The following is a 13,106-nucleotide window of genomic DNA, read 5'->3' on the forward strand; positions in this document are numbered from 1 at the left end:
CATAATAAACAGAATTCACCTCATGAATCCACATGGAAATCCCAGCTCATCCTTTTTATTTTGTTTTTGTTGTTTTTTGTTGTTGCTTTTCTTTTTTGCTTTTCCACCCCCTACCTTGAGGACAGCTGCTGCAGTGCAGACTGACCTGCATGGGGAAGTCGTGGGTGCGGTTGTAGGCCAGCACATTGCGCACGCCCTGGTTCATCATGGAGAAGAGGGAGTTGAGGGCCCTGAAGCGGGTGTAGTCCATGATGTGGTCCAGCTCCTTGCCAAACTCCAGACACTTGATGATGATGCCGTCCAGGGAGAAGAATGGCTGCAGCACGCTGGCAGCATCACGCTGCACCTGAACACACACACAGCAGAAAAATACAATGTAAATTTTTGGAAGAAAAGAATCTTTGTTGCAAGGGGGAAAAACAAAACAAACAAAAAACAAAAAAAAAGAAGTAAAAACACACAGCACAAAGGTTTGAGAGACCGGCAAGAACACAATGGGAGCAAAATTTAGGTCATGACTTCTTTTTTTTTCTTGGGTTTGCAAACCATTTAAACATATGCATGGCACTCATTAAGTACCGAGTACACAGCACTCATGAAGTGCCATGTACACAAGGAGGTTTGCATCCATAATTACACCCACACACAATGTAGCAGCATAATCAAACCTCCACACACAAATACACACGTTCGCATCCATTCACACACAATTGTATCAACTAGCAAAGATCATACACACATGCCACAATAATCTACCCTCCACACACAAATACACACATACACATTATGCACATACAAATGTATAACTAGCATAGATCATCCCCCTTTCACACGCACTCACACAAATGGGAAAGGAAGTGATTAGATAAGACAAAGGTAGGGTGGGGAAGAGGATGGACTTTTGTCTAAAATGCACACACACATACACACATGCGTGCACACACATACACGGACACACACATAAAACTGGAATAAAACACACTCTCACACACACATAAATACACACACATGTATGCATACATTAGTATTTGCATTTGTATTTCTTTTTATTACAACAGATTTCTCTGTGTGAAATATGGGCTGCTCTCCCCAGGGAGAGCGCATTGCTTCACTACAGTGCCACCCATTTTTTTTTTGTATTTTTTTCTGTATGCAGTTTTATTTGTTTTATACATACACAACATGCACACACACACACATAAAAATAGAACAAAAAAACTTAGCCGTATGAAGAGCACAGGAACAGGAGTCATGATGGCTGCCAGAAAAAGAGGGCACTAGTCAGGGAGGCAAAGGGGAGGTTACCTACTTCCAGGAGGTTATCGGCCATAGCTACTTTCGTTTTCTCCGCATAGGCGGATAGGAGTTTGCACAGGACAGGAATGTCAGACCCCTGCCAGAGTCTGCACTAGTGGGTCACGATTAAGTATGTGTAATTAAATAGAACAAAAAGATACACTCGCTCTCTCTCAAACACAGACACACACACAAACATACACACACACAGAGCGAACTACCAGCCCCTCACCTGCAGTGTGGGCGACACCTGGTCCTCCTTGCCCTCAGCAGAACCGGCGGTGCGAGACATGTAGCGTGCGTCCTCTTCACTCTCCTCCAGAGGAACGTTCTGCAGGGTCTGTATGTAGTGCTCAAAGATCATGTCCGTGGACAGCACGTCCTCGCTGAACCACACCATGCCGCACCGACTGACTGTTGCCAAGGTGGCAAAGCGCAGATCTTGCACTTCAAACATGATGCGTACCTGCCAACGTCAGGTAGACAGAATGATTCAAGTGTGAGGAAACTAATCTTACTAACAGTGAGTGTGGTAGGTATCTACTTTTTTCCTTTCTGGCCAGACCTGTCATTTCTGTGACACTGACCAGTAGTACACAGCCGTCCCAAGGAGGAAGCAATGTATAAACATCTAATGTACATGTAATGTGTGTGATTAAAGCCTGACTGAATGACACAGAAAACAGATGATGAGCATCTGAAGGCAGATCTCATTCAGCTCTACCCAGGTGGGCAACCACTTGTGCAAATGACTGCATGTTTGTAAAGCACTCTAATCTTGGTCTCTGACCGAGAACAGGCGCCATACAAGTATCCATCTTGATCAATCAATAATGGTCAGTGTGCTAGGTGTTTACTTTTTCCTTACTGCCCAGGTATGTCATTTCTTTGACACTGACCAGTGTTATACAACAGTCCTACAGAAGGTTGGACGGATGTATACACTCTGTACGACTGCTTTAAGAATGCATCTTCCCAAATACTGCAATGTGTCAATAGCACAATCTAATTTTAATAAGATTTTTTAGTAAGATTTTTATCAATAAAATCCTTACTGGTATCAACTTCACCTTTAAAACAGTTGGTCTTTGAACAAAAACAGGCCTGAGCACAAACCCCACAAAAAGCAGAAAAGCAAAGCAGCCCAAGCTAAAACAGGTCGTCTCATTTTGCCCTAACAGTGCGTTACAACACAGAACAATGACTCACATTTGGCGGGATGCCAAGACGTTCTCCGTTGGGCAGTGTGAGCAGCTTGTTGTCATCCAGCACTGAATTCAAGTTCTCCACCCACTCTGGGTCCACATCACCATCAAAGATGATCCACTGTCGCTTGCTCAGCTCTCCACGCACATTGTCAATGATTCTGGACAAATGAGGAAAATGATGGGACGAGAGTGAACTGATTAAAACTGAAACCTGATGGAATAAGGCTATACTGCAAACTCCGGTGTATGATAGTTTCAAACACTTTTTTTATGCAACTTATCATCAAACCATCCACATCCTCTTTCCTGTCTATCTCTATCCAGGAACATTTGCTTCTATCTGTCCAGATTTAAAAAGATTTTTTTTTCCCCAACATTTATTTTATATGAATTTATTAAATGAAGCATCAACAATCCTCCTCCTTCTCTATCCAGGACTTTTATTTTTGCTTCTATCTGTCCAGACTTTAAAATGTAAAGGATTTTTTTTTTTTTTTTTTTAACTCACTTTCTCAAGATGTGGGTGAAGAGACCGTCTGTCCATTCACGAGTGTTTGGATCCAGATTTCCGTACAAAGTCTCCTTGGAGATGGACTGTAGGGAAGAAAATAAATCATTTTTCATGGGTGAAGACCTGCTTGTCCAGACAGATTCTTTACTGAACAAAGAAACTGAACAGTTAAGTCTTCCACTTTCTCTCTTCGCAATGCTCTCATCACAATGAGCAGCAACTTTTTTCAGAAATATCAAAAATAAGCACAACATTCTGAGATAATTCTGTAAACACTTTATCTAAAAAAAAATTCCTAACCCCTCCTTCACTTAAAAAATAAATAACAATAATAATGATAATAATAACAGTAATAAAACGGAACAAAATTTAAAAGAGTTAAAGATGCAGACTGCCAGACTTATCTGAGTGACCCATCTTATTATATACTCTTGACAAGGAAGACTGTGATCTATCTCACTATATACTCTAGACAAAGAAGTCTAGACAAGGACTGAATTATCCAGCAAAATCAAAGATGTAAACTGACGGTGCTCATCATTGTGAATGAACCGAAACAGCAGACGCTGGTCACTTCTTTGCCATCATCATTGTGAATGAACCGAAACAGCAGGCGCTGGTCACTTCTTTGCCAAACGTGTGAATGTGTTGTCATGGCTTTCTGTTACATGCGTGTGGAACACTGTCAGTGATTTTCTGTTGTACAAAAGACGTTTCAGGCCTGTCGTTTTAGGTCATATTAAAATGAAAATGGTCTTGGCTTTAACATTACTCACAATAAGCAAGAAAATGCAAAGAACTTCCTGCGCGCACACGCACACACACACACGCACACAAGTACATGCGCGCGCACACACACACACACATACATGCACACACACACATACACACACACAAACTGCTCACCTTGGGGTCAATGACATGAGCAACGCCCTCTCTCCCCTCCACTCTCTCCAGAGCTTTGAGCAGCACATGCCAGGCAGTGGATTTACCACTGCCACTGGGGCCCACCATCATCAGTCCATGGTGCAGTGCCGTGATCTGGTACAGCTGCAGAACCTGGAGAACACACACACACACTCTGAATAGGATGGACTTTCACAAACTGCCAAAAGATAGGAAATATCAGCACTAAGCATGTATACCCTTGCTCTGTAGTCACAGTAATGCATGTGTAGTTAACACCTTTCTCTATCAATTTCAAAGCAAGTCTACTTGCAAACAGCGCTCAATTTCTTTTTTTTTCTTGCCTCAGTTCCATGCTCTCCATTTAACTTTTTTTTCTTATTTTTCATTTTCTTTCTGGAATCAATTTGTAAAATTTCATAATTATTTTCATTTCTTTTGGTGCATCACATGCCTATTTTACTGACCGAACCAAAAAACAGAAATTCTGTATATATCAATTCCATTTTCTTTTGCTTCTTTTTTCCCTCCGTTCCACCTCTCCCCCTCTCCCACCTCCAACCAACATACACTCCACACCCACCTTCTCTCTCTCTCTCTCTCTCAACCTCTTTTCTTTTGCACTTACTTTCTCCACCCACTGGGTGCCTTGTTCATCGTTCTCCCCATAGGTGAGGTGCATTTCAGCGCACACTTTGCGCAGCTCACGGCGAAGCTCCATCATCTCTCCAGGAGTGTAGGCCACACCTGGGAACACATCGGAGAGAAGGGAGTGCAGAAGGGGAATGTCCTCTGCCACCAGCTTGGGAACCATCGTTTCCATCACACTCTGGATCAGGATCTGAGGGACACATCAACAATGCCCACCTACATCACTGCACTGCTTTGGCTAAAACGAAATTCCATCACATACACAAACACAATCACTATCAAAGATAACACAAAGGCAATTAGAAAAGTAAGACACTAAATTGTTAAGCTTTTCACTATGCTTTAGTTTTGGGAAAATGGAATGTTAAGACTATGTGCAAACAACAACAAACAGCTGCAAACAATGAGTAATTTTCAAAATGGTTTTCAATACAAAGCTGGTCTGATAAAACCTAAAATTAATCCTCCTATAAAAAGCTGGTTCAAAAAATTGATTTAAGGTGACTGTAAAAGGCATACCAGCCTAAAAACACAACCAACCAAACCAAACTGTCTTTCACTCACCTCTGGCTCAGGAACATTCTCAGCGATGGTGGTCTCGTTGACTGGCTCCCCTCTGTCCAGCAGGTCCTGTTTGACCGCCTGGATGCGGTCACGCTTCACGTTGCCCGCACTGATCAGCACACTCTTCAGGGCACGCAGACCAAAGTCGTAGTGAGACTGAGGTGACAGCTGCTCGTCACACAGCCTGGCAAACACACACAGCAGCAACAATCAATGTGAGTTTGAACAGGACAGGAATCAGACCCCTGCCGAAGTCTGCACTGGTGGGTCACAGGAGTGTATGTGGTTAAAACAGCTGATTCATTAAACGAACGAAAACTCAATCAACCAAACACCTCTAAAACCCAAAACAAGACTTCATATTTCTTAATTAATGAAACAAACTCAAAACAAACATCAAAAGCACACCTATATTCCTAAGCAGCTCACTCATGAAATAAAATCAAAACAAACACCCATTTTCCTAGCCAACTCAATGATTAAACAAACTCAGATGAACACCTACATTCCTGGCCAACCAACACTGATGAAACAAACCCATATATTCCAAAGCCAACTCACTGGAAGAAGGGGACGATCTTGCTGGCCAGTTTTTCAGCCTGGCGGAAGCCCTGAGAGTAGAGCATGACCTGCGCAATGAGCTGCCTGTTTGGCTTGGTCATGGCCAGGCTGCGGAACAGCTTCTTCAGGTTATCCGGCAGGTTGGAGCGACCAGCGTAGCCAGGATTCATGGTGATGAAGATGGCCATGTCCGGGTTCACCTTCACCTGACGCCCTATCAGCTCCACCGTCACTGTGGAATCTGTGGGTAGAAAACAGGAGATAACAACATGTCACTGTGGAATCTGTGGGTAGAAAACATGAGATAACAACATGTCACTGTGGAATCTGTGGGTAGAAAACAGGAGATAACAACATGTCACTGTGGAATCTGTGGGTAGAAAACAGGAGATAACAACATGTCACTGTGGAATCTGTGGGTAGAAAACATGAGATAACAACATGTCACTGTGGAATCTGTGGGTAGAAAACAGGAGATAACAACATGTCACTGTGGAATCTGTGGGTAGAAAACAGGAGATAACAACATGTCACTGTGGAATCTGTGGGCAGAAAATAGTAGAACAACAAAATGTCACTGTGGAGTCTGTGGACAGAAAACAGTACAATAACAAAATGTTACTGTGGAGTCCGTGGGTAGAAAACAGTAGAAAAACATCACTGTGGAATCTGTGCGTAGAAAACAGGATATAACAAACTGTCATCATGGAATCTGTGGGTAGAAAACTAGAGATTAACAAAAAGGGAAATTGTCTCTATTTCTATCTGCATGTGTCTAAGTCAGAATGAGATTAGAAAAGAAAAGATAAAGGGAGTAAGATTAGCAGAAAAAATGTGTGTGCATATGTGCATATGTGCTGTGTGTGTGTGTGTGTGTGTGTGTGTGTGTGTGTGTGTGTGTGTGTGTGTGTGTGTGTGTGTGTGTGTGTCTGTGTGTGTGTGTGTGTCTGTGTGTGCATGATGCACTGAATGTGAGAGATGAAACTGTTCCTTACTTTTCGGCTCCTTACTTTTGTCTTTTCTGTCCGGGACTGCCAGATCTTTGAGGGCTTCTTGGATGGTCTGGATCTGTTGTGAGACAGCAGACAGCATGCGCTCTTCCAGACGGTTGAACTCGTCAAAGCAGCCCCACGCTCCGACTTGACACAGACCCACGAAGATGCGTCCCATGGCCTGAAAAAATATGTGTAGAGTTACAAGAAGACTCCATTATGAGATTATGATTTTTTTTTTTTTTAAGATGATGATCTGTTCTTTCATAATGCAAAAGTGGTGGTAGTGAAGGTGGTATTGGATAAGACAATACAGAGATCCTATGTGCAGTAAGTGAAAGACACCTGGGTCACCTCCAGCTAAACAGATCCATTAAAACATGGAAATGAAAGAGTAACTCATAAATGTATGTGGACATTCATCAGGTTTTGACATACATAAGGTCTGCTCCCCTTGAGACTGGTCTTTCCCTAAAATATTTTTTCTGTAACTGGCAATTAAAGGCATGTACACCCTCCAGGAAGTAGTTCCAAGTCTTTCTTTTATAGAAAGATTACTTTTGCATATGTGTATGTCTCATCCACCAACATCCAACACTACTGAACAAACCAGCATTCTTTCACTGGGTACAAATAAGTTAACCTAATATTTTCAAGAAAAATAGCACCATATTGCAGTCATGATTGTATGTCACAAGTCATAGAATGGCAATCCTGCAATAAATCTAACACCAGTTCATTGGATTTATTTTCCCCTTCCTGGATATGTTTTCTGACCTGAAAGTCGAATGTCTCATCACAGTTGAACACCAGCACGAAGCGACCCAGCTGGTTGCCAAGGGCCTTCACCGATTCTGTTTTTCCTGTGCCAGCAGGGCCTGAAATTATACACAAATAGCTATAATAGTCAGGCTGCTTTCATTTCATATGAATGAAACCACCACTGATCACAAAGAGTAAGTGTGCATACATGCATACATGTATTCAGGTTACGGTAGTGTTGCATGTATGCCAAAGGGTTGTGTCACCAAATCAAATTTCATCCACATGCAAAAATCAAATAAGAAATAAAGTAACAGATGCAGGTAATATTTTTTGTTTCTCAATGAACATCTATCACATTCATGGAAATTGGCAGAATCAGAACCCTGCCAGAATAGGCACCAGTAGGTCACAGTACAGAATGAGTAATTCAAAACGATTTAAGTATTCATTAATTTCTAATTCAGCATCATAATTACAGATAGCAAGGCTCATACTGACTGAAAAAAAGTTGTGTTATTTCGACTTAATCCTCTAACATATGTATGAATTTAACTCCACCATGTGAAGCAAAGATTGCAGAAAGGCTGGTACACAGATGACCCTAAAAGGTAGGACTTTACCAAAAGGTGATCCTCCCAGCCGGGCCTCCAGGGCCTGGGTCATGGTCAGGTAGCAGCGGTCAGTCAGCGGGGTCTGCACCAGCTTGTCCTGCACCCCCAGGTACTCAAACCCGTAGTTAAACTTGGCGTTGGCCATCTGAATAGACAGCTGCTGCAGCACGTCCGAGTTTTTGGGATCAAAGTACATGCGCATCTGCATCAGCCAGTCAAAGGACTTGGGGCTGGACACCTTGTTGCGGATCAGGGTACGGGTCACATCCCTCTGGTGGACCAACTCTGTGATCTGTCAGGAAAGAAAACACTATGGCTTCAGGCTCTACACTTTTTCAGCACAAAAACACCACCAACAACAAAAAGCAAATGAATTTGCAGCATGTAGGAAAAAAGACTAAAGTTAGTATATAAATTTGCAGCATTTCAGAAACAAAAGTGAACGTCAGTACCTCCACTAACCCAGGATCACTTTCTTCTTATAACATCCTACATACTGAAATTAACCTAGTTCAACTGTGACCCAGTTCACAGCTGTCACAGACTTTCACGCCACACATACACTCTCTCCTCACCAAGCTTTCCAGCTTTTTGCGGCGCACAGGTGGCTGCTCGTAGAGGACAGCATCAGCCAGCACGTTGAGGGTGTTCTCCACAGCCTTCAGCACATTGGTCACAGCGTCCTTGTCACCCCCCGTGGACACAGTCTGCAGGGCCTGCTCCATGCTCTCTGACCAGGAGATCTGGGCGGCCAGCACCACCAGCTGGGCCTGAGGACAGCATGTGTCAGTGTGTCAACTTTCCACAGCATCCACTTTACTTGTATCAGTGTGTCAACTTTCCACAGCATCCACAGCACTTGCACAATACACACAGCCAACAAGTAAAACATCCATGTATCAACTTTCTTCAGCACTGACATCTTTTTCAGAATATATGCTGCCAACACATAAAACCACAATTATTTACTTTCATGCACAGGTGCAGTTGTTCATTTATGCAATATCTGATCAAAAAGGACAAAGCTGAAGCATGCAATGCCAGTGATTGATGTTGTAATTTCCAAGAGACACAACACATGAAAGCACCCACTTGCACACTTACACAAAAGAAAAAGCAGATGTAATGCACGAGCACTATAACATTAAGATTTACGAGTCTGCACCAGTGGGTTACGGTAAAGTATGTGTAATTAAAAGGAAGAATTATACACACACATACACACACACCACATACAGAACTCACACACACCACATATGCATATATGCAATACACACACACACACACACACACACACACACACACACACACACACACACACACACACAGAGACCTGGTACTTGTCAGCCCACTCAATGTAGGCGTTGGGTTCGATCTGTCCAGCCCTGAAGGAGGCCACGTCCTGCACAGCAGCAGCCAGCAGTTTGGCCAGGGTCACCCTCATCTCCTTCTCCACCAGCGTCAGCCACTCGTTGATCTTGGGGTGGGCCGCGATCGACACAGGAGTCGCAAACACCACCTGTCACAGCAGGCAATGGTCTCATGGTCAACATTCCATGGTTTTTTGTTGTCGTCATATTTGCTTTTAACTTGATCATGTTAGGCGCTCTGAGCAGCATTTGTACTTAAAATCACACCATACAGATAAGTTATGCACTATTAGTAGCAACAACAGATAGTTTTTCAAGATTGAAGGGTTGTGCTGAATTCAGGTCACCTACATTTTCAGCGTAAACCTGTAAGCTGTCAGCTGATGGCACAAAAAGCTTCCCAAGTGCCATGATGCAACTTGCTGATGGCACATGTCTTACCAGATTTTTCCTTCATTCAAGTTTCGTTCAATAATCCCCAAAAGCCTCTTGAATACTACTTAATGGAGTGAATGTCAGGACCAAAACCCCTTTGTTCTCAATAACAAATTGTCAACTGGACCATGTAAAAGGCACATGAAAAGGGGGGTTGCATCATCATTGCATCAAAGAAGAGCGCTGGAAGAAACTTTGACATTCCTATTCAGTTACTTTTCATAACTGAGCAATCATGTTTGGTAGCACTGTGTGTACTCGGGGAACTCGGGTTTCGCTGGAAAAAGTCTGAGTGAAGACAAATACTATTAAGTTTCACAGATACATGTGAAAATGCAAGACGCTTCTGCTAAACCAATGCTAATCAAATTTAGTACAAATCTAATTCTCATGGCAAGACAATACTGAATACCAAATGACTTGTCACTAGCAAAGCATGTGATTCTTCTGAAAAATGTCTGACTCAAATGAACAGTTCTGGCAAACTCTGCACCACATCAAAGATGAGAATGGTTTCCACATCAGCTTCTACAAATTGTGGTTGACATCCTTACAGAGAAGTGATTTTGAATACCTAATATCATCATGCTTTAAGACAACTAACTATTATCAAAAACAAATGAGCACAATGCAAAACGTAAAGCAAGCCACTGTCATATAAAATCCTAACCTCTTCTCCTTCTTTGGATGTGAGGCCAATGACTTGTGAATCATCATCATTGAGGACGATGGATGCCACACCAGCAAACATCTTCTTGAAGTGCTTCTGCAGACGAGGGATGTTCTTGCTGTTGCCAATGATCTCCAGCAGATCTTCATCTCCCACAAAGTAGAATCTGCAACAACCAAATGATTTATTCATTGTCAGGGGCCAAGAATTTCATTCTTGTCCTTGCTAAAGTTACATTAATACCTAGCATTTGGGCAAAAGATTGTTCAAACTAGGTTCACTATTTCACACTGGTATCTTTTAGCTCTTTCAAACACACAGCCATAGAGAGCACATGAGCAATATACAGCCAGATAAACATCACAAAAGTAGTGAACATTTCCTCCTCCCTGAGGACAATAGTTTCAAGAACAGCCAGAAATCAGCATGTCCATGTGCATACCTGGGGAAGGAGGCTCTCTCACGCTCCAGGTACTCTCCCAAAGCTTTCTGGATCTTGCCCAGCAGGTCTGCCAGACGCTCCAGTTGTCGCTGCACATTGGGCACGTTCAGCACATCCATCACCAGAGGGGACTTGGCCACTTTCTTCATCAGACCCAGGAACTCGGTGCTCACTCTGTGGACAGTAAAGCGTTTCATGTATAAACACTGTCAGCATGTCTACATTTTCTTAACTCCTTGCTTACTCTGTGGACAACAAAGTGTATCATGAACAAGTGCTGTCAATTTGTCTACTTTTTTAACTTCTTCCTCACTCTGTCAACAACAAAGTGTATTATGTACAAGTACTGTCAACATATCTCCTTTTTGCTCACTCTGTCAACAAAAAAGTCTATTATGTATTAGCGCTGTCAACATGTCTACGTTTTTAACTTCTAGCTTACTCTGATAGCAGCAAACAGTATCATGTATAAACTGTCAACATGTCTACTTTTTTAATTGCTTGATTTACTCTGTGGAAAGTAAAGTGTATCATGTACAAAGGCTGTAAACATGTCTACTTTTTTAACTCCTTGCTTGCTTTCTGGACAACAAAGTGTAGAAAGTATTAATACTGCCAAGCTGTCTACTTTTTCAAATACATATGGTAATAAAACCACCACTTTTTAATGTTCATATACACAAGTGGATTTCTGCAAAATAGACATCAACTCCACAGAATACTGTGTGTGTGTGTGTGTGCGTGCATGTGCATGTGTAATATGTGTGTGTGTAAGTGTATGTGTGTTAGTTTTTCAGGTGGGACACAGACACACACTCTGGCAGGAGAGAAAACTCCTTTACCCTTGGAAGCGTGTGGTCTCCACAGGCAGGAGATGCTTGATGTCGGCACTGCCAGTGAAGATTCCCTCCAGGTAGACCCAGCGTCTCTGGACGTCGATCCACACATCAAAGAGGGCATTGATCCGGTTCAGCTTGTCCTCCCAGGCTTGAGCATCTTCCTCAAATTGCTGAAACCATCACGTGACCCACTCTATTAATTCTATTCTATTGGAGTTATACAGAACTGCACACATAAAATACAACATTTTAAAGAGGTTTCACAGTTTCACTACTTATATCAGGATCAATCTTAATTTCTAACTCTGAAACCCCAGTTGCACTCTTGACATTCATGTCATACATCATATATTATCATATCTGATGTTATTTCAAGTGAAACAAGAACATTCCCTATCACATTTATCTGTGTGAAACACGACCCATATCCAAGCAATAAAATGAAACACTGTCCATCTGAACACTGAACATAAGTTGCAGAACTAAACAACGCTTCAAAACCCAAACACAGTTTCGAGCTCAGGACAAGAGCAGTCACAAATCTCCAGAGTAGCAGAGTGGACACAGTTACCTTGTAGTATGGCGACAGTTTCATGGCACAGACGCTGTTGATGTGCTCTTTAACCTTGGTGAAGAGGTCGTCCCAGCCTCGGATCAGCTTGCACTTGTTCTGATAGTTGATCAGGTCCAGTTCGTAACTGCGCCACACCTCGCTCACCTTGACAGAACAGCAGCATGTCAGTAAAGTTGTGGCTTTAATCCCGACAAACCTTGTGAAAAACAATCCTTTAATACTATCCTGTGTATAATGCACATCATGTTGTGTATAAGCACAGAAGATTCTGTGTGTAAGAAGTGGTCTGGAAATTAACTTGTCCACTGACATACCTTTTTTTTTCCCCATATCAATATCTAAAATATGAATAATTTCCTTCATGGCTTTGGTCACTGATTACCATTCTGCAAGGTTACAGGCCATCACTGATTACCATTCTGCAAGGTTACAGGCCATCACTGATTACCATTCTGCAAGGTTACAGGCCATCACTGATTACCATTCTGCAAGGTTACAGGCCATCACTGATTACCATTCTGCAAGGTTACAGGCCATCACTGATAACCATTCTGCAAGGTTACAGGCCATCACTGATTACCATTCTGCAAGGTTACAGGCCATCACTGATAACCATTCTGCAAGGTTACAGGCCATCACTGATTACCATTCTGCAAGGTTATAGACTACTGATTACCATTCTGCAAGGTTACAGGCCATCACTGATTACCA

The 13,106-nt window shown here is 42.4% G+C and overlaps 1 protein-coding gene across 7 annotated transcripts in view; it reads right to left on the bottom strand.

Moving 5' to 3' along the window:
• The window catches only part of LOC143281098 (cytoplasmic dynein 1 heavy chain 1-like), an 89,792-nt gene that overhangs the window by 52,937 nt on the left and 23,749 nt on the right, over positions 1-13,106 (bottom strand). For 4 of the 7 annotated variants that reach the window (XM_076586049.1, XM_076586047.1, XM_076586048.1 and 1 more), the window contains exons 30-46: positions 12,393-12,539; positions 11,825-11,991; positions 10,983-11,156; positions 10,541-10,706; positions 9,399-9,584; positions 8,641-8,835; positions 8,075-8,357; positions 7,467-7,567; positions 6,693-6,870; positions 5,698-5,938; positions 5,137-5,320; positions 4,550-4,762; positions 3,922-4,074; positions 3,013-3,098; positions 2,506-2,662; positions 1,529-1,762; positions 146-346 (exon numbers count right to left, since the gene is read on the bottom strand). In XM_076586049.1, coding sequence (XP_076442164.1) covers positions 146-346; positions 1,529-1,762; positions 2,506-2,662; positions 3,013-3,098; positions 3,922-4,074; positions 4,550-4,762; positions 5,137-5,320; positions 5,698-5,938; positions 6,693-6,870; positions 7,467-7,567; positions 8,075-8,357; positions 8,641-8,835; positions 9,399-9,584; positions 10,541-10,706; positions 10,983-11,156; positions 11,825-11,991; positions 12,393-12,539 — 3,066 coding nt within the window. The remainder of the gene's footprint in view (positions 1-145; positions 347-1,528; positions 1,763-2,505; positions 2,663-3,012; positions 3,099-3,921; positions 4,075-4,549; positions 4,763-5,136; positions 5,321-5,697; positions 5,939-6,692; positions 6,871-7,466; positions 7,568-8,074; positions 8,358-8,640; positions 8,836-9,398; positions 9,585-10,540; positions 10,707-10,982; positions 11,157-11,824; positions 11,992-12,392; positions 12,540-13,106) is intronic. The other 3 variants (XM_076586051.1, XM_076586052.1, XM_076586050.1) reach the window with 1 other exon arrangement.

The sequence above is a fragment of the Babylonia areolata genome, chromosome 4 (assembly GCF_041734735.1).
Source record: "Babylonia areolata isolate BAREFJ2019XMU chromosome 4, ASM4173473v1, whole genome shotgun sequence".
Classification (NCBI taxonomy): Eukaryota; Metazoa; Mollusca; class Gastropoda; order Neogastropoda; family Buccinidae; genus Babylonia; species Babylonia areolata.